General features: G+C 39.2%; 1 protein-coding gene across 1 annotated transcript; it reads left to right on the forward strand.

Moving 5' to 3' along the window:
* Nucleotides 1-14,909: 14,909 nt before the first annotated feature.
* Nucleotides 14,910-20,023, forward strand: LOC109970966 (endoribonuclease ZC3H12A-like). Its single transcript, XM_020618933.1, has 5 exons — nucleotides 14,910-15,870; nucleotides 16,728-16,867; nucleotides 16,985-17,219; nucleotides 17,840-17,946; nucleotides 18,366-20,023. The coding sequence occupies exons 1-5, from the start codon at nucleotides 15,104-15,106 to the stop codon at nucleotides 19,871-19,873; spliced, it is 2,757 nt and encodes a 918-aa protein (XP_020474589.1). The 5' UTR covers nucleotides 14,910-15,103; the 3' UTR covers nucleotides 19,874-20,023.
* The last annotated feature ends 7,031 nt before the right edge of the window (nucleotides 20,024-27,054 follow it).

Below are 27,054 nucleotides of genomic sequence, written 5' to 3' on the forward strand. Positions count from 1 at the left end.
TCTCATCCCAGCCGCTTCACACTTGGCTGCAAACCGCCCCAGTGCACGCTGGAGGTCCTGGTTTGATGGAGCCAACAGGACAACATCATCTGTAAAAAGCAGAGACAAGATCCTGTGGTCCCCAAACCGGACTCCCTCCAGCCCCTGGCTGCACCTAGAAATTCTGTCCATAAAAATAATGAACAGAACTGGTGACAAAGGGCAGCCCTGCCGGAGTCCAACATGCACTGGAAACAAGTCTGACTTACTGCCGGTAATACAAACTAAGCTCCTGCTCCGGTCGTACAGGGACTGGACAGCTCTTAGCAAAGGGCCCCGGACCCCATACTCCCAGAACACCCCCCACAGGGCGCCGCGAAGGACATGGTCGAATGCCTTCTCCAGATCCACAAAACACATGTGGACTAGTTGGGCAAATTCCCATGAACCCTCCACCACCCTGAAGAGGGTATAGAGCTGGTCCAGTGTTCCGTGGCCAAGAACATTTATACTTTTTAATAAATTCAACTTTTTTCAGCTAATTTTGTCCAAATGAATGGGCAGAATTTTCACATCTTAATAACTTCAGCATACTTTTAGCTTGAAACATGATTATAACTGTTAGCTATTCAGCAAACAGTAATATAAACAGCTTTGTGATATCCTTTATGGTTTTTGCATAATTACCATTTACATTTTGTGCTTCACTTCAATAGCCACACTCTAGTAGTTCTCAGGGTGTAGGACTTCTCTCTCTCTCTCTCTCTCTCTCTCTCTCACACACACACACACACACACACACACACACACACATACACACAGAGAAACATGTACACACCTACACACACACACACACAACCCTACTTGTTTTACCTACTTTATGGGGACCAGTGGGAAAATGTTCACATGTTAATAAGGTCAGTATACTTTCAGCTAGAAAAGCCATTCAGGTATCAAAATGTCCAGCTCTTCCAGGACATTCCGGCTTGTATATTTCTTTTTTGAAACATTTATACTTTTTAAAGTATTCAGCTTTTTTCAGCAAATTTTGCCCCATTCAAGTGAATAGGGAAAATTTTCACAACTTACTATGTTAAGCATACTTTCAGATAAAAACATCGTCAACTGTTAATTAATCGGCAACTTTCAGCTATTCATACTGTACACAGATTTCTTTTTATATCTTTTAAGGTTTTTTTGCATAATTGCTTTTTACATTTTGTTTCATTTCAATAGCCACACTCTAGTAGTCCTCTGTGTAGGACTACTCTCTCTCTCACACACACACACATCTACTTGATTTACCTACTCTGTGGGCCCCAATGGGAAAATGTTCACATCTTCATAATTTCAGCATACTTTCAGCTAGAAAAGCCAAATGTTCAGCTCTTCAAGGCCGTTCCTACTTTATCGCATCTCATACTTCAGATTATTCAACAAAGACCTTCAGCCATTTTGATTTCAGGCATTTTCACAGCGATCTTTCAGCATATCTGCATCCACATGCATTTTTGAGAGGAAATGCATTTCTCTAGTTATTATTCTGGGATCTTCCGTCCATTTTTTGGCATTTATTTATTGTGCAAATGCTGTGAAGCATCCACACTATGTTATCCTGGCATTTATTGTGTGGATGCAGTAATGCTGCATACACAGTATGTTATCCTAATCTTTAACATTGTGTGGATGCTATAGCATCGACACTCTTGTTATCCTCTTCTTTATTATTATTATTCTGGGTTCTTCCATCCGTTTTTGGCACCTAATTCCTTAAGCATACTTTAACCTGGAAGGACCATTGACATATCAAAATATTCAGCTTTTGAAGGACATGAGTGCTTGTATGCAACTTTTTTTTATAACTTTTATACTTTTTAATAAAATCAGCTTTTTTCAGCACATTTTGCCCCATTCAAATGAATGGGACAAATTTTCATATCTTAATATCTTCAGCATACCTTCAGCTAAAACCACCATTTCAACTAATAACTATTCAGCAACTCTTCAGCTATTCATACTGTAAACAGCTTTTTGATATTTTTTATGATTTTTGCATAATTTCCATTTACATTTGATGTCTCATTTCAATAGCCACACTCTAGTATTTCTCAGTGTGTGGGACTAGTCTTTCTTTCTCATACACACACATACACACAGACACACAAACACCTACATGCCCACACACAACCCTACTTGTTTTACATATTTTGTTGGGCCCAATTAGAAAATATTCACATCTTAGTAAGTTCAGTATACTTTCAGCTAGAAAAGCCATTCTGGTATCAAAATGTTCAGGTTTTTCAGGACATTATGGCATGTAATCAACTTTTTTACAACTTTAATACTTTTTTAAAATATTCAGTATTTATTCTCGAAAATTTTGCCCCATTCAAACGACTGGGAAAATTCAACTTCAGCATACTTTCAGGTATGAAAATGTTTAGCTCCTCAAGGACATTCATGCTTCTATTCAGAACTTTTCTAAACTTCATACTTTTGAAATTTTTAGCTTTACTTTGAAAATCTTGCCCAATTCAAATGAATGTGATACTTTTGATTCAACATACTTTCAGCTATTTCACGTATCAAAATGTTCAGCTCTTCAAGGACATTCATGCTTCTCTTCAAAAATTTTCTAAACTTCATACTTTTGAAATTTTTAGCTTTACTTTGAAAATCTTGCCCAATTCAAATGAATGTGATACTTTTGATTCAACATACTTTCAGCTATTTCACGTATCAAAATGTTCAGCTCTTCAAGGACATTTATGCTTCTATTCAGAATTTTGCCCCCTTTAAAATGAATAGGGGAAAATTCTACTTCAGCATACCTTCAGCTCTTTCAGGTATCAAAATGTTCACTTCTCCAAGAACATTCATGCTTTGACTCAGAATTTTTCTATACTTCACACTACTGAAATATTTAGCTTTATTTTGAAAGTTTTGCCCCATTCAAATTAATGGGAAAATTCTACTTCAGCATACTTTCAGGTAGATATGCTTTTCAGGTGTCAAATTTTTCAGCATTTTCAGGACAATACTTCAGCACACAGCATCCACACGCATTTTCTTCAAGAAATGCATTTCTCTAGTTTTTTTTGTTCTGAATTCTTCCATGTGTTTTTTCTCATCTAATTTCTTCAACATACTTTCAGCTAGAATAACCATTCAAGTATCAAAATGTTCATCATTTTAAGGACATGCTTGTTTTCATTTTTTTGTAACAATTATACTTTTTACAATATTTAGGTTTTTTCAGCTAATTTTGCCTCATAAATGAATGGGCAACATTTTCACATCTTGATAACTTCAGCATACTTTTAGCTGGAAACATGATTTCAATTGTTAGCTATTTAGCAGCTCTTCAGCTATTAGTAATATAAACAGCTTTGTGATATCTTTATGGTTTTTGCATAACAATCATTTATATTTTAGGCTTCACTTCAATAACCACACAGTAGTAGTTCTCAGGGTGTAAGACTACTCTCTCTCTCTGACTCACTCACTCACACACACACACACACAGCTACGTGTTTTACTTACTTTGTGAGGACAACGTAGTCCTCAGTGGGTAGGACTACTCTGACAGACACGACACACACACACTCACACACACACACACACACACACACACACACACACACACACACACACACACACACACACACACACCTGTGCATGGACACACACACACAAACCTGCTTGTTTACCTACTTTGTGGGGACCAACAAGAAAATTGCCACATCTTAATAAGTTCAGCATACTTACAGCTAGAAAAGCCATCCAGCTATCAAAATGTTAAGCTCTTGTAGGACATTTGCTTGTACTTTTCTTTTTTGTAACATTAATAGTTTTTACAATATTCAGCTTTTTACTAGCAAATTTTGCCCAGTTCAAATGAATGGGCAAACTTTTCACATCTTAAGTATACTTTCAGCTATTAAACAATTTCAACTGTTACTTATTCAGAAAGTATTCAGCTATTCATAGTGTAAACTGCTTTTTGGTATGTTTTATGGTTTTTTGCATAATTGCTGTTTACATTTTATCTTCAATTTCAATATGCACACCAGTAGTCCTCAGGGTGTAGGACTACACACAACCCTACTTGTTTTACCTACTATGTGGGGACTACTCATACACACACACCCCAACTTGTTTTTTCTCTCTCTCTCACACACACACACGTACACCCCTACTTGTTTTTCCTACTACATGGGGACTGCTCACACACACACACACACACACACACAAAATCCTTCTTCTTTTTTGACTCAACACAAACACACACCCCTACTTGTTCTTCTTAGTATGTGGGGACTGCAAATACACACACACACAACCCTTTTTGTTTTTCCTACTACATGGGGACTGCTCACACACATACACCCCTATTTGTTTGTCCTACTATGTGGTGACTGGTCAAAAACACACACATACTCCCCTATTTGGTCTTCCTAATATGTGGGGATTGCACACACACATACACACTCGTGTTTGTTTTCCATACATTGACACTGCTTGACACACCACTTCAGCTTTTGATTTAATCTTACATACAGTAATTATTCATCTTTTTATTTTCATCTTTCATAGTTATTCAACATTTTCAAATTCAACAGTTGTTCAGCACTGCATCCCATGCTTCAGCTGTTTCAAACAACTTCATCCATTTCTTCACAACCTTCAACTATTTCAACAAAGAACTTCAGCTATTTCTTCTCATCCATCAGCTGTTTCAGCAATTGATTTCAGGCATTTCTAGCATTTCACGACAAATGTTCAGCATTACATCTCATCCAACTATTAAAACAAAGAACTTCAGCCATTTCTTCTCATGCTTCAGCTGTTTCAGCAATTGATTTCAGGCATTTCAGCCTTTTCAGGGCAATACTTCAACATTACAACATCCACACGCATTTTCAACAGGAAATGCATTGTTAGTTATTATTCTGGGTTCTTCCATCTCGGTTCTTCCATCCGATTTTGGTCACCTAATTTCTTCAGCATACTTTCAGCTCGAATAACCATTCAGGTATCAAAATGTTCAGCTTTTTAAGGACATGCTTGCTTGTATTTTTCTTGATTGTAATATTTATACTTTTTAATAAATTCAGCTTTTTTCAAAAAAAAAATTCCCATTGAAATGAATGGAAAGGTCTTGAAATCTTGGTCCTTTTGAACCTCGATTGGTCTGGCATACATTGGGCTACAAACACCATTTGAACTGAATTCAACTCATGGGATATTCAGCTACAGATGTTGTAAAAGGCGTCTTGATATCTTTCATAGTGTTTGTATACTTGTCATTTACATTCTGTGTACTTCTCCATTCATTCTGAATGGCCCCATTCATTTCCTATGGCCACCCTCTAGAGCAGGAGTGGCCAATTTTAGTCCTCGAGGGCCACTGTCCTGCTTGTTTTCCAACTATCCCTGCCTGACCTGCTGTTGATTACCTGGCTCAGGTGTGTTCAGTCAGTCAGAAGCTACCAATTCACTTTATCTTTCCTCACTCCACTTTCATCTAAGATGGTATCTTCCAGCTTCTGACTGACTGAACATACCTGAGGCAGGTAATCAGCAGCAGGTCAGGCAGGGATAGTTGGAAAACAAGCAGGACAGCAGCCCTCAAGGACTGGCATTGGCCACGTGACTCTAGAGTCACGTGATTTCCGCTCTGGCTTTGTGTGTTTTTGACCACTTTCCTGTCGGTTTTCTACTTTTATTCTGCCATCCTTAAGCTTTCACACAGATATAATACATGAAAATGGTAGAGAAAATTGTCAGGAATGCAAATATGCCATTGTTATTGTGATAAGATGAACAGTATTTGTGTAAAGTTGCACATTCCAGAGAGAGTGCCGCCTCAGTCTTACATAGACTGCCATTCAACAGAAGGATTCAGAACATCCCCTCGAAGCAAAAGTCAGGGTATTTGTAAATCGCCATGGCTTCTTCATTTTGTGGAATATCTTCACATAGATGTGATCAGCATTTTCATTGAAACCTCCTGCTGTTCATAGTGAAGAGATTTTTTTTCAATAGGATGTATAGTTTTTCTTCTGTTGTCAATTGTTTGAAGCCCATATTTGGCTGAAATCTGCTATAGTGTCCTCAAACTGCTGAGTCACTTAACGATGCACCTGCTACTTTTACAGTAAGGCGCGCGCACACAGACAAAATATCAAACCGAAACATATACAGTCAAAGCTACATAGCTGATAGTACTACTGTGTTGTACTACTATGAAAACTTCTAATAATAATAATAAATAGATTGACCTTCTTGGTAGCATGATAAAGGGAAAATAGAAAATACACAAATGGTCAGGGGCAACATGTAAAGCTGCCGATAATATCGAGGGTGAACTCAGTTTTAAGGCCAGATGAGTAAAAGCAGAACACTCTCTCTTTAATAAGAGCACTGGTCACAAAACAGTGGAGGGTAGAGTAGCCAAAAATTGTACTCAAGTAAGAGTAGCTGCTCTTCAAAATAATATTACTCAAGTAGAAGTCAAAAGTAGTCATCCAAAGTATTACTCAAGAGCAAAAAATATTTGGTGAAAAGACTACTCAAGTACTGAGTAAATGTTTCATAGTAATGTCCGATTTATTTTTTTATAAATTATGTAAGCAGCCAGACAAAATGATAAAATAATGTACAAATTCTGGCATTTAAAAATAGTAAAATAAATGAGTAAAAATAAATACTCAAGTAGCAAAATAGCAAATTAAGGAACAAGAAACAAATTTCCTAATCTCACTTTTTCACAGCATACAACTTTCGAAACAAATACTGTAGGTAGCATGTGTATGTTTGAACATTGTAAACTACGAGATTACAGGACATTAAGCCATGGGAATACACTCATAACACATTCAGTTCCATTTGCTAAAGTTCATTTAATTAAAGGAAGATTTGTGGTGATTAATGGATTAAATCTGAGTGTACACTGACAAACTATTGTGGTTACCACATTTCTGGAACTACTTATCCAGCAGAACAAATTTAAAAAAAGCTATATTTTATTTAGCCTCTAACTTATTTGCCAATTATATATGCTAACATTGCAACATTAAATGAAACAGTTAAACTTACCGTGACATGTTTCCTCAGGTTAGACATCGAATTTTTATATGCTGAAATGTCTGTCTGTTTTGGCAGACAGAGAAGACACCACATTATGAAGCTGTTCTTTTGCACTGTGTGTAAGCGAATCATACTTTGTATATGAGGCCAGGGGTGTTCTCTTCTTTTGTAGCATTTTTATGTTTTCATTCCGTTTACCACGGCTGAAGATTTTTTCCCGCTGTGCCGCCAGTTTGTATGTGGTCATGTGACTATATGTGGTTATTGTTACTGCGGCTGATTGGTCCAACAGAGTCAGTTCAGGTATACACGTTGTCAACAGCTTTTTGATATCTTTTACAGTTTTTGCATAGTCACCGTTTACATGTTATGTGCCAATCCATTCATTTTGCCAGACACACTCAAGGATTCAATGACACAATGCTCAACTGACACCTAGTGGTGAATAAAATGCAGTGCAACGTAGTCAATAGACTTCAAAACTTCATCCTCTTTGAACAATTAAAACTCTGGCATACTGTCATCCAAAAACACAATTTAAACTGTCATAAACTCATGACATATCTTTAACCTTTCAAAAGTGTTCATAGTGTATTTCTGTCATCAGCTCTGTACAATGCTAATATTACAAACATTTTAACAAAACCATTTTATCAGTCTGTGCCCTGAAAATATAAGTATTACTCACAAGTCAATTACATTGTCTTGTCCTAAAACTCACCTGACTTCTTGATGATCTGTTAAGGACAATACACAGTATACAGGATTGTGGTCAATGTAATACGTTTTCATTACACCACTGTGGAGACACTACTGTGGTTGTGAGATGAAAATGAGATCCAACAGTGTGATCTTTTCTGTGGTTGCTGCGGTGATTACTTGTGCATATCTCTGTTAGGGTTAAATTGGCAATAGATAAAGCAGATCGAGGCCACTTGTATAAATAATCATAAAGTGTCATTTTACTTGCTGTAAGAGAGCATTCAATGCACACAATATGGTTACATGAGGCAAATGGTCGGAGAGGCAGTCTCTCTGAGGGTCATTTATACATTTAGACTTAACAGTTGTGGTAAGTTCTGTCGTAGAATGGGGTGTGATTGCAAACATTTCCGCACATTGGCAGTCTGACTGCTCATGAGAACTGCATGTAACAGCAGGATGTAAGCTTGATACATGCATTCAGTAGGGAACATACACTATCTATTCCACTTCTACTGTTTATTTAGTACACATACAAGATGTATAATAATTTCACTATAGGTCTCTGGGTGTTTACTGCCCCTTAGTAAACATATTGCCAATCATTTTTCCAACAATCCCTTAGAGGTAAACAGCTCCAATGATGGGGTGACAATCCAATCGATCTCAAATCCATCCAATAGGCTTCACAGGTTTGACAGGAATGATGGCTAGCTGTAGTCTGTATACAACTGCACTTGCTGGGGTTCAGCCTTCAAAGCTATGAACTCAAGGTCAGTTGCATTATGTACTGTTTTTCATACATTTGAATGTGGTCTCTGACATAAGCAGCAACAACAGCACCACCTCTATTGGGCATTTGTGGAAAATTTGAATAGGACAGGTGCCAGTTGAGCTTTATCAATTTCTAACCATCCAGCTGCAGCCTTATAGGTTTGTTTCTGTGAGACACAAAACCTTTGCCAGACACAATTCATGATGACTCTTCATGTCACTAACATGAGAAGGCAGTCCTTCTGTGTTATGGTGAATGATGGTCAGAGTGTACGGTCTGCTCAGTGTTTGTCTGATCTGAAGAGGCAGCGTCATGTCATCCATGCTGGCTTGTCTCATGGTCTCCAGGGCTGATGTGATCTCTGGATTCAAATAAAATCATGTCTCATCCATATCCAGTTGGTGCACTCTACTAAGGCAGGTCATTGCTGAGAGCTATGTAAGCCATGCTGCATTCAAAAATGTGCTTCAGTGAAACTACAGCTGATGTTGTTGTCATTCTCTGAACCTTGTGGATTGTACCACTCCTCTGTTTTAGGTTGTGTGCTCTTTCTGTGTACACTAGATTGTCAGCTGCACCTGATGCTCTGCGATAAGTGTTCCATCCAGCTGTTTCATTGTCCATTTTGCATCCAAGTTTAGTGACATGTGCACAATCATTCTGTTCATCTCATCCTTCAGCTATTTCAACAAAAAACTTCAGCCATTTCTTCTCATCATTCAGCTGTTTCAGCAATTGATTTCAAGTATTTTCAGGGTGATCTTCACAATGTTTCATTTCAATAGCCACACTGTAGTAGTCCTCAGGGTGTAAAACTACTCTCTATCACTCTCTCTCTCTCTCTCTCTCTCTCTCTCTCACACACACACACACACACACACACACACACACACACACGTGTTTTACCTACTTTGTGGGACCCAATTGGACTATTTTCACATCTTAATACATACTTTCAGCTAAAAAAAGCCATTCAGGTATCAAAATGTTCAGCTCTTCAAGAACATTCCTGTTTGTATTCTTTTTTGTAACATAGTTTTTGCAGTATTCCATCTTTTTCAGCAAATTTTGCCCCATTCAAATGAATGGGCACAACTTTTACAACTCAAGTTCAGCATTCCTTTCTGCTAATAACTTAACTATTCAACAACTCTTCAGCTATTCATAGTGTAAACAGCTTTTTGATATCTTATGGTTTTTTTGTATAATTGCCGTTTACATTTATTATGGTGTCCAGTTTCCACACACATTTTCGACAAGAAATGCATCTCTCTAGTTATTACCAGACATTCACAAGATGTTGTCATGCTGAACATTTTATAGTTCACGTCCAAGTCTCAACAGAAGAGACTGATACATTTTCCAAACTTTTAGTATTTTAATTAATTTTTTTAGGTAGACCATGGTTAATTTCATAGAATTTAATTTCAGTGCTAATGTCTGTGTTATACATTGTATTAAAAGTGATCAATAATCTTTCACAGAACAGTTGGAAATAAGTATTTTAATTGCATAACATTTTTAATAACAGAGTTATTAAACAGCACAATAGCTGCTTGTAGCTTATTGCATTGGAAGATGATTTGTGACATTATTTATAATTTTATTATATGGAATTTACTTTCTTCTCGTTCTACAAAAAGGTCCAATTCTCTAGCCTTATGCAACATTACTATTGACACTGTTCTTTGCTGAAACCCACAAATCAAAAAAGGTTTCTATTATTTTACTATAGTTAAAATGTCTTTGTAATGACAGAATAGCATTAAAAGAAAAAAAGTTATTTGTGATAAAATATTTTAGTGCTGTATAATTTGGATCTTAGATAACATTTTGTTATTAGTTGTTTGCTTGAAATGAATAACTCATCTGATCAATAACATACAGTCTCTCATCATGATGTCATAGCACTTTTGTAGTACAGGAATGAGTGTTTTTCCAAATGAGATTTGCTTTCATGTAATTTATTAGACACAAAAGTGTGAATTAGACATAAGTGTGCAAAGACTACAGTGAGTGATCTGTCCAGTACTGTGTGAATATATACAGTATATATATAAAACCTTGTTTTGTATGACATATCTTTATAAAACTCACAGTAACAGTAGTCACAGCGGGACTGTGACAGTCATACTAGCACTGCAGTGATCACACATATATGCCCAGTGCTTGACTGCCTCTAAGACATTTGATTTACACTTGCTGTGTCACAGTCTTATTTCTGCTGACTCCTCAGAGATTCCATCTGGCAACCTGTGACTGATGCATTACCAGGCACCATGTGCATGTGCATGTGTGTTGGTGGGGGTGAAGGGGTTAAAAGAGCCCCAGCCTCCGTCTGTGCATGCTGCTCAGGCTGAGATAACAATACTTTTGTCACAGGAGGACAGATTGGGTGGCAGCTGCATTGTTGAAGGATGGCAGGCCAGACACACTTCTTCCCCCACCTCTTGATACATGCACACACACACAAACAAATTCTCACTCTTTCATTTTGTGCCTCTTTTGTTGTTGGTGAACTAAATTATTCCAGCTCTCTCGTGGTATTCATGGTGACAAAACAGTAGTGCTGCAGCTTAGATGTCTAGGGCTGGGACATTAAGAGGCCCCTTTCTGCTTTCTGGTGCTTGAGCCCAAGATCCAAGAGACTCATCATTACAGCTGCCAATAAAATATAACCACACATGCATACAGTGTTTCAAAATTAACTCTTTTAACATATGTATATATGTAGCATAGGTCCGTTGAAAAATGTCTAATCCTATTTTTTCCTTTATATTGTTTTTTGTAATAATTGTATATTTTTTTATCCAGTTTGCACCACTGTACAAGGACAAATTCCTTGTATGTGAAAAGACACTTCACAATAAATCTGTTTCTGAGTCACAGTTTTTAAGCATTTAAATGAAATATGTATTATTTTAATTATGGAATTATGTTATTCTTAAAGGTAGAGTTGACCTTCCTGGAAAAACCAGCAAGAAGAAGCTCAATTTTGAAAGTAGAAAACTGAAGAAATCCCACCCTTTCAGTCTGACTTCACTCCAAAGCCAGTTCTCTAAAACACAAGGCACACTGCAACGCACACTGCCTGTCTATTACTTACAGATTTCTGGTAAATAACAAAAGCCCCTAAACAAAAACAAAACCGATAATTACAGCCACCATGGTGTCACTTTTCAGTCCCTTTGTTCACTTAGTTGTGGCCGTTTTTTCCTTCTTGCAGCATCCAACTTCTTTTTAGTTGTAACTTTTCTCAAATTCCGTCTCTGTTTATGGCCAAAACCTGCTGCGTGTACCTTCTCTGCTATCACTCATTATCTTTAGCTATAAGAACAGAGAGGTAACATGTATGCCTGCAGTACCTTGTAGGAAACTCTTGACTTGTTCAATTAATGCAAAGGCATAGTGCGTGTGAGTAAGAAGTAGGTTGACAGGCAGGTAGACCATCCAATGATTTTGCTCAGACTGAGTGAAATCATTGGTTAGGCTTTTTTTTTTAGCCCTGGTGCTGCCACAGATGACAGATTTTTTTTATGTTATCAGTGCATTAATATATTCATTGCCTTCAGAATGAAAAACAAAATTCAAGAAATGTAATAAAAATGCTTCTGAAAGGAATCACCAATCTTATCTTTAATTTGAAAACAAGACTGTTATTTTGAAAAAACTATATAGTAACGTCTTGTTACAAATCCGAAGCTGAAAACCTACTATCAAGTATGACTGTTAGCTTGTAGTAGCAAATATTAGAAGGCACCACATAACAGAAATTTTACACAGTTTTTTAACTCTTCACCAAGAGTCATGCTTTCTGTTTGATCCTGTTCCCCTGGTTGGATGCTCTTAACCCTTTGTTAGAGCCAGTTTTTTAGTTGAAAGCACGAGAAGTGGAAAGAGAGGAGGACTGTATAAAATCAACAGAAATTTATTGAAAGTCTTGTCACAGGTAAAATCGGAGCAGCGCTGGGCTCAGAGTGACAAAACTTCCACAGGAACATCCATCATCAAAGAGCGTGGGACCATTGTCTGTAGTTCCATTTATCTTCGTGGGTAGGAACTGCCCCAGACTAAGGTTGGACTTAGACGTATCCTAATGCTATTGGCCATAGGGGTGAGCAAGTCAGCCTCCGCTCACGTCAGCTGCTAAATATGCAAATCAAATGGTGTGTGCATGTTGTAGTGTCAGGCGGCAGCTAACAGAAACGCGAACATCTGGTCATCTTCAAAGAGCAGACATCCTGTCCATAAAAACCCTAATAAACAAACAGTAAATACTGGACATTTGGTTAACTTCAAAGCGCAGACTTCCTGCAGACACATTCTTTTAACAGACACACAGTAGATAAGCAGTTCTAACAGTCATTCATGCAATAGAGATACATATAAGTAAGGAATAAAATAAACAGGAAAAGAAACTTAAGTTCATATGACTCAAATATTACACCTTGTGCCCTATTTGATGCCAGGCTTCCATCAGCTACATATACGTACATTTTTGCCCAAACTTGTTCTTTGATTTAGCGATCATTTTGGTTGTGTTGCAGCTTGTGGCATGAAATTTGGTAGGAAAGTTTCTTTTTAGTTATATTTTTGAAATCCAGTGTCGTTTATTCCTAAATGTCATTTATACTCTTTTTATGCATTTTGTACCCACTTTTCTTATTCGTGCCAAAAATGTACACATACAAAATATGAATATAGATTTTTCATACATCAATATTTTTTTAAATCCTTTTTTATCCCAACACACTCTAAATATAATTTTCTTAAAGACTTGCATATGCGCATTTGATGCTTTGGAAGAACCCCTCATGGGTATTTCCACAGATAACAATTCTACACACAGACACACTGGCAATTTGTCTGTGTTGTGTACTCTTTGTGCACAGCCCTCTTTAAAGACTGTGTTTTTGTGTGTAGAAAAAAAGTAGAGGTATATTCAAGATGGAGCTTGTTCATCGTTCACGTTTTTGATAATCGGCAATACAATGAATGGTAAATGGTAATGGACTGTATTTTATATAGCGCTTTCTCACAGTGTGTTACACTGGCCAAAGCGCTTTACAGGAGATTATACACCATTCACCCATTCACACACACATTCACACACCGATGACGAGAGGCTGCATAAGTCTTTAACTAGATCTAAGGATAAAGAACCTTTAAGCTTAAAGGAAACATTTGTATAGTTTACTGCATTTAATGTACTCTATGTACTGTATGTGTGTATGTCCTTGATACAGGGGAGATGCAGAAACACATGCTTTTTTAAAAGGGTTCACTAACCCATTTCCCATAACAATAGTTGACCTTTGTTTCAACCCACAGAACCAATGAACCACACTCTGAGAAGAAAAGGAGGATTTAGGGACCATTAGTATTTTATTTCAAATTGTTAGCACAGGAGCCAACTGAAAATCTTGCATCCTTTATACACCTTGACTTTATTTTATTTGTAAGGCATAACTTTAAATGCTACAGTTTGGTATTGATTTAAACTGCAATGAACCACAGTATTTTTTTGTACTTTAGCTTGATGTATGTACACGTTATATTACTGTGGCTAAATATCATCATGTGGTTTGGTGGATGAATACCTCAACATATAATAAAGAATTGTCTTGAAGTAACAGTCTTGCTGTATATATGAAAATGTTTGCTAATCAATTATAGTATGGTGTGATTTCCAAAAAGAGTATCTTATACTCAGGCAACAAGCAAAGATGACACTTAATTTTTTTAAATCTCAAAGTTGTCAGTACTCTTATAAAATAAAATCTGAAGTAATATCATTTAAATATAATTTAAGTAAAACTGCATATGTCAAAAATCTATGACTTATTTAGCTTCTGTAAAGAAATCAATAACTTAATGATCCGTGTTTCTGAGAAAACAGACTTTATTTATTTATTTCAATTTTTGACTGTTCCAGCATGTCTGCCTACTAGAAAGTATGATTATTGATTGTGATGTTCAGTAATTATATACATCAGTGTCAGTTTTTTGGCATTACGTGTCCTAATCTAATGTTTTTAATGTCTCATTGTAGCTCAAATGCAAATAGCAAGTAAGTAGAGTTCCACTATTCAACTGACCTCTTAATCTGGTTTAAGTTTAGTTTTGCATCAAAATGGGATTCATGCACTTGTAGTGGGATTTCTATATGCAATTTAGGGCGGTGGAGCTTGTCGTCTTGTCACAGTGTATTCCAGGTTGAGGAAAGTGATGCATATACTGTAGCCGCAGATGCATATACTTATTTTTCCTGAGGTTGTCTGTAGGTTTTTGCAAGGCTTTCATGGAGTAATAAGCCAAAAAGGGTTCCACATTTTTTTTAATTAAAAATGTGACCAAATTGTGCTTCATTCTGCATTCCTGAACATTTAAGACTCAAAACAATTTACATGCTTTCACTTTGATGCAGTCCTCAGGATTGTAACCACTCCCTTCATGTGTCTCCCAGATCCAGTCAACTCACAACGATAGCAGTGGGGTCAGCCAGGTGCTCAGGAGGTCACGGAGGGCCTGGAGCTGGATGCATGAGACGGCTTCATGGGCCTGAAGGACCATCTGGAGGATGGGACAGGCCACATCCTCAGCCTGGGGCTGGATCTGGACTACCTTCATGTGGAAGGTGCTGAACAGCAGGTGGACTTGAGCACTCTGACAGGTGATGAGAATATAGGAGTCTTGCAAGTAAGAACTGGTACCTTGAGTAACAGCAGTAACAGTACTGGTCGCAGTAGTACTGGTTGTAGTACTCATTCAAGCTATAGTAGCAGCAGTATTTGCAGCAACTTCTCTGAAGAGAGTGCCATCTCTGACAGTGAAGATGATAAGCTTCAGAATGGGTCTGGCTCTGAATGTCAAAACCCTCAACAAGATCAGTCTTACCAATACCAAGAGTCCTCTTCAGTCTGTCAGCCAGTCAGGCTGGACCTGGCATCAAATCAACCCCCTGGAGACCCCCCACAGCCAGAAACCTCGCCTCTCACTGTCTCCGTCACAGACTGCCGCAACAAGGTGGAGTTTGCTCTCAAGTTAGGCTATTCTGAGGAGGTGGTGTTGCTGGTGCTGAGGAAACTGGGCCCAGACGCACTCATCAATGACATCCTGGGAGAGCTGGTCAAACTGGGAACCAAGACAGAGATGGAGCAGCAAGCAGTCTCCCAGTCTTCTTCCACATCAGTGTCATCTTCTTTGGCCTCCTCCTCCTCTTCCTCTCTAGGCTTCCATCGGCTTCTTTGTACATCCCAGCTGCTGGAGGACAAAGAAAACCTTCGGCCTGTTGTGGTGGATGGGAGCAACGTAGCCATGAGGTGAGTAAGAGAAGCTTTTCAGTTTTTGCTGTTCTGCTTTCTGCTTATACATAGTGTACATGTAGCCACATTTTACATGATGACTAAAGCAATCCATCTGGAAAATGTATTATTTGTTTACATCTCTGGGTCAGGTTAGCCATGCACCATAAACCGATGTAGTGATACAGTATATCCCAGTGAAATTCAGTCTAAAGCTTTAAGCTCACTTTACAATACAGACCAACTCAAGTTAGCTCACCTCTCATTCTGACTGCAGTTACACATTTTGCAAGATCCAACTTTCCACTGGATACACATCAGAAAGGGCAACTTTAAATGTAAAAATAAAGTAAAATGTGATCATTGACAATTTGACATTGACATTTGACAATATCACATCACATTGACATTTGACAATATTAAGTACAGATGTTCTAATATGGGGTGTAATAGGGGTGCAGTGGTTAGCATTGATGCCTCACAATAAGAAGCTTCTAGGTTTGAACCTCATGGGTTATTGTGGCTTTTCTGTATGGAGTTTTCATGTTCTCCTTTGTCTGCATGGGGTTTCTGCAGGTGTTTTGTTTTAGTGACATGCATGCTAGGTGTGAATGTGAGTATGAATGGTTGGCAGCCCTTTGATAAACTGGTGACCTGTCCAGGTGTACGCTGCCTCTTGTCCAGTGTCAGAAGGGATTGGCTCCAGCCCCTGTGACCCTTTACAGGATAAGCATTAAAGCAGATGGATAGGTGTTCTGATATATGTAAAGTTGAACAGTTTGTTTTTGATAATAAGGATTTCAGTGTTGATGATAATTTCACACATGCCGAACTGATTGAACCCCTAACATTTCTTTATGCTTTCTTTTTTGCAGTCATGGGAATAAAGAAGTGTTCTCCTGCCAAGGCATCCAGCTGGCTGTAGACTGGTTCTTGGAGCGAGGCCACCGAGACATCACCGTTTTTGTCCCTGCATGGAGAAAGGAGCAGTCACGACCTTATGCTCTCATCACAGGTAACGGCTACTGTAGCTTTTGCTGATGAGCAAAAGGGTGTGCCTAAACCCTTTGGGAAAGATTTCGTGTCTTCTTTAACACCAATATGTTTACTTGTATTCCCTCTCTTTCTTCAGACCAAGAGATCCTAAGGCGACTGGAAAAAGAGAAGATCCTGGTCTTCACTCCGTCTCGCCGTGTGCAGGGACACCGTGTGGTCTGTTACGATGACCGCTTCATTGTCAAACTGGCCTATGAATCAGATGGCATCATTGTTTCCAATGACAACTACCGTGACCTAGCCAATGAGAAGCCAGAGTGGAAGAAGTTCATTGACGAGCGCCTGCTGATGTACTCCTTTGTAAATGACAAGTAAGCTACTGATGCCAAAAGAGAATTAATTCTGTTGGAGTTAAGGAAAGAGAAAACTGTTAATTCTTTAGAAAATCTACTGCACATGCCATTTTCCTGTCGTAATTCACTATACCAAAATAATAAAAAACATTACTGAAGAGGATGTGGCATCTGTTTTGTATATTAAATACCAGAAAGGAAGGTGCAGGAAGCTTTGCTGCTCTGCATTACATTCAAAAGCTACTAAAGCCATTAAACTCAACTTGACTTTATGTCCTGTTTAGGTCTCCAACACCTAGTCCAACCACTAAAGAGCACTTGTGTCCCTCTAATTTTTCCAAAATGCATTTTTGAAGGGAAACTATCTGAGGACTTTCTATTTACTTGTCAGACGCTTCCATTTCCTCCTCACTCCTCTTTTGATCTTTATTACTTACTGTTATAATAATGGTGTTGCGAGTCTAAGCAGCTTCTGCTGCTGCTTTGTCTGTTTAAAACCTCTTAATCTCTGTTGGTGCTGTCCGTTATCAAATCCTCAGTGAAGCAGAATTAAAAAAAAGACAATTTCAAGTTGTCTGTTTTTTAAGTACCATAATTTAGGAAAATGAAATTTTTTAATCTATTAACTATGTATTTAGGTTCATGCCACCAGATGACCCACTGGGACGCCACGGACCCAGTCTGGAGAACTTTCTGAGGAAGAGGCCTGTTATTCCTGAGCACAGGAAGCAGCCATGTCCTTATGGTAAAAATGTAAACTTATTTCTGTTCCTGTCATTGGACCATCTTTCTAGATTAATAAAAAAAAATAAATGTTTGTCAATTTGATCCTTCCTTTCAAGGGGTGTAAGACTTTGTACTGCACAGCATCATTTCATCATCAGTTTTTTTTTTTCAGTTTCCTGGATTTTTAAAGTAAAACAAAAATAGCCTTATGTACTGTATGTTCAGCTACTTTGTTTTTAAGCTAGAGAGCATGGCTTTATTTAAGTAAATTATGATAGATAATTATAACATTAATTATTATTTTAATTAAAATATATTATAATATAACTATAATTTATAATAATTATGACAAAACAGAAATACTATCACCTAAACATGATGTTAGAAAATATTTTCACTCCAAAGCACTGATGAGAAATACATTTTTCCTTCTTTTAGGGAAGAAGTGCACATATGGCCACAAGTGTAAGTTTTATCACCCTGAAAGGGGCAGCCAGCCCCAGCGTGCTGTGGCTGATGAGCTCCGTGCAAGTGCCAAAATTTCATCAGTAGCTTCCGGAAACTTGCTGGAAGATGCTGTGATGGTGAAGAGCCATAGTTCTGGTCAACCAGAAGGAACAGCAGAGGCTGAGCCAGACCAGGGAACTCGAAAGCAACAATCCAAGTGCAGTCCTCAGAGCTCTGTCATGGATCTCCAGGAGGACAGGCTTCAGGTCCGCTCCAGAGTGGAAGGACGTAGGGGAAGCAACAGCAAAAGCAGCAGTGGCTTTCTAGGGCCTCCTGCTCCAGGGGGCCCACCTTTATTAGGAGGCCTGGATCAATGGGAGCACCCTTGGGGAAGTGGTGGAGGCAGTTCCAGAGTTGCTGGAGCCTCTAGACCCAGTCAAACCAACACTTATAACAGATGTGAGTCTCCAGAGCTGGGCTACAGCTCACTGGTGAAAACCTACTCAAGCCTCAGTCTAGTAGTGCCGCGGAGCCCTGAATGCTTCCTGCCAGCTGATCTGCAAGCTGGATCACTGCCATCAGACTGTAACAGTGAGGGCAGTGTAAGCTCCGACTCTTTCTCCCCTGACCCCTTGTTAGACGATGGCCCCACATGGCACCAACACCACCATCATCACTGTTCCAGTCAGTACACCCATCCTGCTAACCGTATCCCACCTGGCCTGGGCCAGCATGCTACTTATGGCTGTCCTGCTCCCCAAGTGTTGCAGGCACAGCATGGTTTTAGCTTGGAAAACCCTCCCTCTTCTGTTACCTCTCATGCATCTCCACGTCCCCTCAAGACCCTTTCAGCCTACATCCCACCTCATCTTAAGTATCCAGCCCTGAGCAGCTTCCCAGGAGATTTCCCAGCTCTCCCACCATGTCCACCCCAAACATCAACTGCTCACTCACATTCTCAGAGCTTCCCCTTCAGCCGTAATCTGATGAGCTCCCTTTGGCAGGAAGGTGGGCGTTTGGACTCCAGAGTGTATGATGGGTCACCACTTCATTCCAGAAGAAATTTTCCCAGCCAAAAGCAACAGCTACAGCATCAAATAAACTGGGAGCCCCATCACCAGCAGTCCCCTAAGGCTTGCTATGATATGTTTACCTTTCCAAACCCCCCAGAAGTCCTTGACAAGGCCTGGCACTCTCCCTGGGGCAGGCAAGCCCTTTCATCACCACGTGGCCTTTCAACATCAAGTCACCCATCGCAGGTGCCCCTTCCACCCATCACTACCCACAAAAGCCACCTACCCTCACTGCTCCAGCACCAGGAACCCCCTGCCTTGGGTCAATACCAGGACCTCAGGAAGAGGATGTTTGTTAACTTGTGTGGCATCTTCCCTCCAGATCTGGTGAAGGTGGTGATGAACAGGAACCCTCATGTGATGGATGCTCAGAAGCTTGCAGCTACAATTTTGATGGAGAAATCACAGCATGACGTTACAGCTTAAAGTGTACTGGGCTCACTTCTGCTGGTTTATCCCCTGGAACCATCTTAATTGTTAAAGTCAGGTCATACATACACAAGTCAAATGCAAAAGCTACAAAGCTCCTCAAGCTGATAATGGGCTTCTAATTTTAACTGCAGGGAAGTGTTCTCGTTAATTTTAATGGTATTATTGTAAAGAGAAATCCCAAAATTGCCATATTTTTCTATATGGCACATAGGCCGGCTATTCTAGCACTTAACATAAGATCAGGGAAGGCTGGGGTTCAAAGTGCATGTCTGAACTATTTGTGGTTATGAGTCAAGACACCAGTGCTTAGGGTGACTGTTCACTTTAAATGTATTTATTTGGTAGATTTTAAGTTATTCACATATTTTAACATTATTTTGTTTTGGGCACTTTTGTTACTGTGTTTCTCCTCAGCTTTGTTTTGGTTTTCTTTTTCTTTTTTGGATGGGTGGGGGGCAATCATATCAGGGTATGAGTACAGTTCAGATTTGTACTTTTCATCTCTATTGTTCAGTAACTGAGATGATGTGATGTATGTAAAAGAACAGCACCAATGATAAAATTTAACTAACACATTTGCAGATACATCCCTGATGTGTTTAATGCTCTATTCGGACAGGTGGCAGTTCAGATGCTGTGGTGAGATTTTGTGGATTTTCCCCCATAGGGGAGTGAAACTAAAGCGGCACCCACAAGAGAAGAAAGTAAAAACTTCATTTAAAAACCCCAAGCTGTTGTTCACTTTAGCTGATTTCCTCTGGTGGGATGTCAGTCACAGTTAGTCAAACTTTCAGTACTGATTTTTTTTAAACACACCCTCTGTTCTTTTCTGACTTTAAACTCTATCAGAAATCTGAATGAATCATATCAAGTTGGCTGTTGAGCGCATGGTCCCCTGAAATATTTAGGGAGAATGAAGATGGTTGGTATTATTTTAATATAAAATGTGTTAATTTATTACTTTAAATGTGTGAATGTCTGTAGTACATGAGACATGGGGTCTCCTTTATTAGTGGTGCTGCCGCTAGAGAAGGTTTAGCTGCCCCACATAGGGTATAACTCCTTTGTACCCTTCTCTTAAATACACAGCTTTGCAGTACAAGTCGGGAAAAGAATGGCAAGAGAGAAATTTAAATCTTCTCACAGAGTACAGAGTAGGTTGCCAGACAGCAGTGAGAACACACATACAGTAGATAGAGTAGTTTTTGGTTCTACAAACTTTTGTCAGATGCATTAATAATCTCATTGGTCACATTAAAACAAAGAGGCTTGATAAAGAGAATATGTCAGATTTAAAAACCCATTTTAACTTTGTCATGACCATCAAACTATTGGCCCTACGTAAGCAACAATAGGCCAGCATAAGTAGTTTAATTTTGGCAGGCCTATAGAGAAATGATTTTTTTTTGATTAGGCAATTCATCATTAAATCTGTAAAATGTCAGAATATAGTAACATTTCTCATAGTTCTGCAGAGATTATTATAATTCATAATATAATTCCATACATTTTTAACTACTTACATTTTGTCTGATCTCTTTGGAAGTACTTTCAATTCTTATACTGTGAACACTTATAGCTGAATTTGGTGATTGAGATCATGATTTTTTAAATCAGTTTCTCCACCAGTGAGAGTGTTGTGTTGTCTGAGGAACTGTTTGTACAGCTCAAGCTCTTGCCTGGTTATCACATTTAGTAGCCAGATGACACCTTGCTTTGTTGATACAAATTGTATCTTGTAAACTTTTTAAACAAGATCATTGTTTTATGAGAATATTTAAACTAAACTAAAAATATTTTGAGTATTTGTGGCAAACTGTGTCACCTTTGGTAATTAGACTTTATTTATATGAGGGTTTTTTCATTCCCCTTTTTTACAAGTGCAGGAAGAGAAAGTCTCAAATGCACTTTTTTTTGGAAGCGATCATTGTTTCTATTGTCAGTGAACTGAAAGCATGGTACTGTGTAGCTAAAAATGATTAAACCTTAACAGTGGTTTGGGTGGAGGTTGAGTTCACCCAACTATGGTGAAACTTGACACTGAAGATGATCAGGGTTAATGGTGTTATATATTTAAGAGGTGTGGTTATGAGAAACACCGAAGCTTCTTAATGAACAGGTTTATGATGAGAAAGGCTCAAAGCAAAACCGCTTCTCAAATTTGTGCCAAATTTTTAATTTGGCACCTTTCCCACAGATGTAAGCCTAATTTGTTCTTTATTGTCTCAGATTTCTCTGACTTGGAAAGCTTTCTTCACTGTGCTGTATTCTGTGAAGTGTCTCAAGAACAAGTCCTCTGTCATCTCCCACACAGTCTGGCACTTAGTTTATTTTCCTCTGACGCCTTCACAGCCTTATGCTCTGGTGAGTCTGAGATGCTCTCACCCTGCTGGTCTGGCACTGTGTGCTAGTGTTTGTTACAGGACTGAGTCACTCTACAAGTTAACAGTTAAACCTCTAAAGGTTATTTATAGGTGATTTATTTACATCTCTGCTTTTCCTAACATTCCTGTGGGTGTTAAAAACCTTATTTAGCATATGAAGGCAAAAACTATTTTTCTACTATCATGAACTTGTTAAAGAGCTATTTTTTAATTGTACGTACATGATGCTTATCTTCAAGAAGAGATTGTAGTCAGTGTTGCTGAATAAGGGGATATACTGTATACTCTTCAGTTATGTTGCATTCGTATTTCTACACAAAATTACTTTATACAGAGAGTTCAGAGTGAACATTATGCAAATATCTGCCTTGCGTTATTCAATACAAGTGTTTTTGTAGTCTGTTCCTCACCACAAACAAGTAACATGGTGTCACCGACTAGCAAACATACACACTAGCCATGTGGTGTAAAGGTTTAAGACTGGCCTTTAAACTTCCAGGAATTACAGTTCTTTCTACAGTTTTGTGACCTTTTGTCATCTCTGTATGCTCAGTAAATAGAGATCTATAGCTTCAGAAAAGGTTTAACAGCACAGGTGTTACTAATAGTGTTAACAATGGCGTCAGTGCCCTTCACAAAAGCAGCCTAAAACTGGAGCAGCCTCGTGGAATTCAGCCATCATTGGTTTAATTATTTACATCTGTGCTTTTCCTACATTTCCACATGCCTTCTATGATTTCAGCAGTTTATGTGACTTTGCTTAGACTGCTGCCCCCGCGACCCGGTCCCGGATAAGCGGAAGAAAATGGATGGATGGATGGATGGATGTGACTCTGCATTACTATATCATCCTACACAAGAGATTTCTGCCACCACTACATCACTTTTTCTGGGTGGGGTGTTTTGTTTTCTTCTTTTTGTCAAACCCCTGAAATTGCATTAGGTCCAAGTGATGGTCAGTTCAGTGCTGCCAGCTATCACACAACACCTGAAAAAGACCAAATCTCATAGAAACTGAATAGGGAGAATTTGTGTTTTGCTCAGTACTGGGTATTCTACAGTGAATATTACACACCTAAAATTTGCTGCATGATCAGTCTGGACACACCTTTAAAAATATATGTGGGTTTTGACTAGACAGACGAAACACTGTATTGTAATTTGTTCCTCCTTTGACTAAAATTACCTTAAATCCACTATTTTAACCAATCGAAAAATGTAGAAGATAACATATATCTCAGTTTTTTTGCTGCCCCTTAGGGACCAAAGCCTTGTAAACAAGTTCCAGTGTTTGACTTTGCTCAGGTCATTGGTGGTTATGTTAAACCAAAATAAAAAGAAGATATTAGTGTTAGACCACTGCTGCTGTTGGGTTTTGTTCCACAAGGCAATTCAGGCCTGGGTACCAGAAACCCAAAGTGTCATGTACAATTCTGCTGATTCATAAGGAATATGGAGTCAAACTGTGTTTCAAAAATACCTACTTTACATTTTAGCATATTGTGGAATACACACTAAATGTATTGCTTAAAATTGAAACATTCTATAGACAGGATGTGCTCAGCCCAAACAGTCCATTTTAGAAAAATAGATGAGATTCATTTGGCTGAATGATTTTACCTACTAGTCATGATTTGTCTCTTTGTTCATCTTTTTCCTTTTATTATATAAAAATGTCATTTTGGGACATTTGTGCTGCAAGACTGTGATACTCAACTAAGCTTTAGAGGCAGTTAAACTCAAAACAAAAGCAAGAGAAACAAACCTGTTTGCTTTTACATTATCTGGGAAATTGTGGCAAAAAAAGATCTTGACTGTTTTTGTGTGTTATGTGAAAGTGAGCAATAAAAGCACCACTTGAGCTTTTATGTGTCGTTTGGTTCTTGTGAGTTTTCTTATCAGCTCTTGACTACTTTACAGGGATGTTGAAGAGATGTAGCTGGAGACGCAGTGTGCGCTGTGTATGTTATGTTGAAACAGTTTGATATCACTGAAAGTGGTGACTACACTGCAGGACACTTGTGGGAGGAGCTGAGGTTCAGTATTATGTAGATAGACCGATGGATGAGGAAATAATATTAAATGAATCCTAAGAGACTGCTTTAAAGATACATTTACAAAAAGTTACAATATTGCTTGTTTTATCAGCTGTTAAGATAAGGTATCTCTGCAGTTAATCTGATGATAGAGCCATTTTTTGATCAACTTAGCTACAGAACTTAAGTGAAGATTTGTTTGTCATTGGTCAAACATTTTTCTCCATAATCATATCAGGATAGTTTTAAATAAAGTGTTAATTTAACTGATTTTATTTTATTTTTTACTTTGTTAAATTAACACAGTGTTGAATTAACACAATAGTGTGGATGCTGATTCAGCATTCACACCATGTTTTCCTGTTCTTTATTATGTGGATGCTGTGAAGCAGCCACACTATGTTATCCTGGAATTTATTTTGTATTATTCTGGGTTCTTCCATCTGTTTTTTGTCACCAAATTTCTTCAGCATACTTTCAGCTACAAAAGCCATTCAGGTATCAAAATGTTCAGCTTTTTAAGGACATGCTTGCTTGTATTTTTCTTCTTTGTAACACTTATACTTTTTAATTAATTTAGCCTTTTTTCAGCTAACTTTGCCCCATTCAAATGAATGGGAAAAAGTTTCACATCTTAATATCTTCAGCATACCTTCAGCTAAAAACACCATTTCAACTAATAACTATTCAGCAACTCTTCAGTTATTCATACTGTAAATAGCTTTATGATATTTTTTATGTTTTTTTGCATAATTGCTGTTCATTTTAATAGCCACACTGCCCTACCCTGGTTATTGTACTTTATACTTTGTACTTTGTACTCAGTTACTTTGTTTGCATTTCTTAATAAACCACCTTTTTTCACTAGCACCTGGGTTTGCACATTGAGTCCTACCTCAGTTCTCCCTCCCCCTCCTGGTGAGGGTGACTCAACCATAACAAATGGATGATCTATGACTGAAAAAAGGTCAAATTAAATATTTTCAAATTTTTTAAATAAAATGTGGGGGAAAATTCTGCTTAATAAACAATATTCTATTACTAATCAATGTTTTTTGCAAGTACAATACTTTCAAATGTATAACCAATTAGCAAAATATAGAATTAGACGGTGTTTGCTGCCAATTAGATTTATCAGAAGACAGGACAGATAGAGCGGGATAGAAGAGAGACTCTCAGATTAATAAAAAAAAAAAGGCAGACCAGGTACCACTAACCTGATTGTCCATAAACAAGGGCACCAATAAATGTGTTCCAAGAAATAGGTTCATCAAAGTGTTTCAAAATTCATCAAGCTGTCCAAAATTCCAAAAAACAGAGTGTGGGACAAGAAAGATAGAAGTCCTGTTAAACATAGGGACAAGAGAAGTGTCGGACAGCAGGGCACCTGTAAGACAAAATGAAATATTCATTAAAATTCTTTTCAAAAAAGAAATTCAAATAAGCAACTTTTACTTCAAATTTCAGTGTTCAACTGCAAACCCTTCTATCTCAACTGCAAACCCTTCTATTCTACCCGAGAATTTTCACGCTTCATACTGGTGGGTGCCTATTTAAAGCCACAGGCCCACGCTAGCACATTACAGCTCCTGGCAAAACTGATGACTAGCGTGGAGCTAGAACATCCTGACTCTCCACTCATTGTTCTATGGGACTTGAACAGAGCAAATTTCAGCCACAAACTGCCCAAATACAGACAGCACGTCACCTGTCCCACCAGGGACAAAATTACACTGGACCACTACTACACAGCAATAAAAGACGCCTATCGCTCTGTCCCCCACGCAGCCCTCGGACTCTGATCACTGTATGGTCCATCTTATTCCAACCTACAGGTAGAAACTTAAAGCTGCAAAGCAGGTGGTCAAAACAGTGAAGAGCGGCCATTTGGGAGGATGACCCTGGTGCCAGTCTTGGGAGCGTAGCGGTCGTGTGGGAGGACGACCCCTGCGCCAGGCTGAGAATGGCAGGGACTGGGGCTGTGGCGGCTGCTGGAGCACCCGTTTGGGACGCTGGCCGTGGTGGCTGCTGGAGCAGGACCGATGAGGTACTGAACTGCAGTACCTCAGGTGCAGCTCTGAGGGTGGAAACAGAGGCAGGGGCCGAGATGACGACGACCCCCTTCGAAGCTAGAAGCAGGTCGTCGGCGAACCCCTCGGGAGCTGGAAGCAAGGCGGTGCCGTCGGCGAACCCCTCGGGATCTGGAAGCAGGGCGGCACCATCGGCGAACCTCTTGAGAGCTGGAAGCAAGGGAATGGCGTCGTTGCCGACCCACTCGAAGGCTGGGAGCAAGGGAGTGGCGTCGTCGCCGACCCACTCGGAAACAGGACTGGATGCGGTGACGACGCACCAGCCAACCCGCCTGGAGACAGGAACTGAAGGAGAGGCGGCATCGGCACACCGGCCAACCCGCCCGGAGACAGGGCCTGAAGGGGAGGCGGCGTCGGTGCACTGGCCGACCTGCCCAGAGACAGGAACATGAACTGGAGGAGATGAGGCGGCATCGGTGCACCAATCGACCCGCCCGGAGACAAGAACAGGAACTGGAGGAGATGAGGGCTGCTGCAGCTGGGGGTCTGGCTCAGAAGAAGGATGTGGCAGCTGGAGAGCTGGCTGAGACGAAGGACGTGGCAGCTGGAGATCTGTCTGAGGAGCATGTGGAGGCTGCAGCTGACGAGGAGCTGGCTGTGGTGCTCGTGCAGGCTGCGGTCGGCGGGGGAATGGCTGGGGGGGGGCTTGGTGGAGGGGGCGGGGG

The sequence above is a fragment of the Monopterus albus genome, unplaced genomic scaffold (assembly GCF_001952655.1).
Source record: "Monopterus albus unplaced genomic scaffold, M_albus_1.0 scaffold211.1, whole genome shotgun sequence".
In the NCBI taxonomy this organism is placed as follows: domain Eukaryota; kingdom Metazoa; phylum Chordata; class Actinopteri; order Synbranchiformes; family Synbranchidae; genus Monopterus; species Monopterus albus.

Coding starts and splice junctions, on each gene's coding strand:
- LOC109970966 (XM_020618933.1), top strand. CDS start 15,104: ATGGGCCTGAAGGACCATCTGGAGGATGGGACAGGCCACATCCTCAGC. Junction 15,871..16,727: donor GGGAGCAACGTAGCCATGAG/GTGAGTAAGAGA, acceptor TCTTTTTTGCAG/TCATGGGAATAAAGAAGTGT. Junction 17,220..17,839: donor TACTCCTTTGTAAATGACAA/GTAAGCTACTGA, acceptor CTATGTATTTAG/GTTCATGCCACCAGATGACC.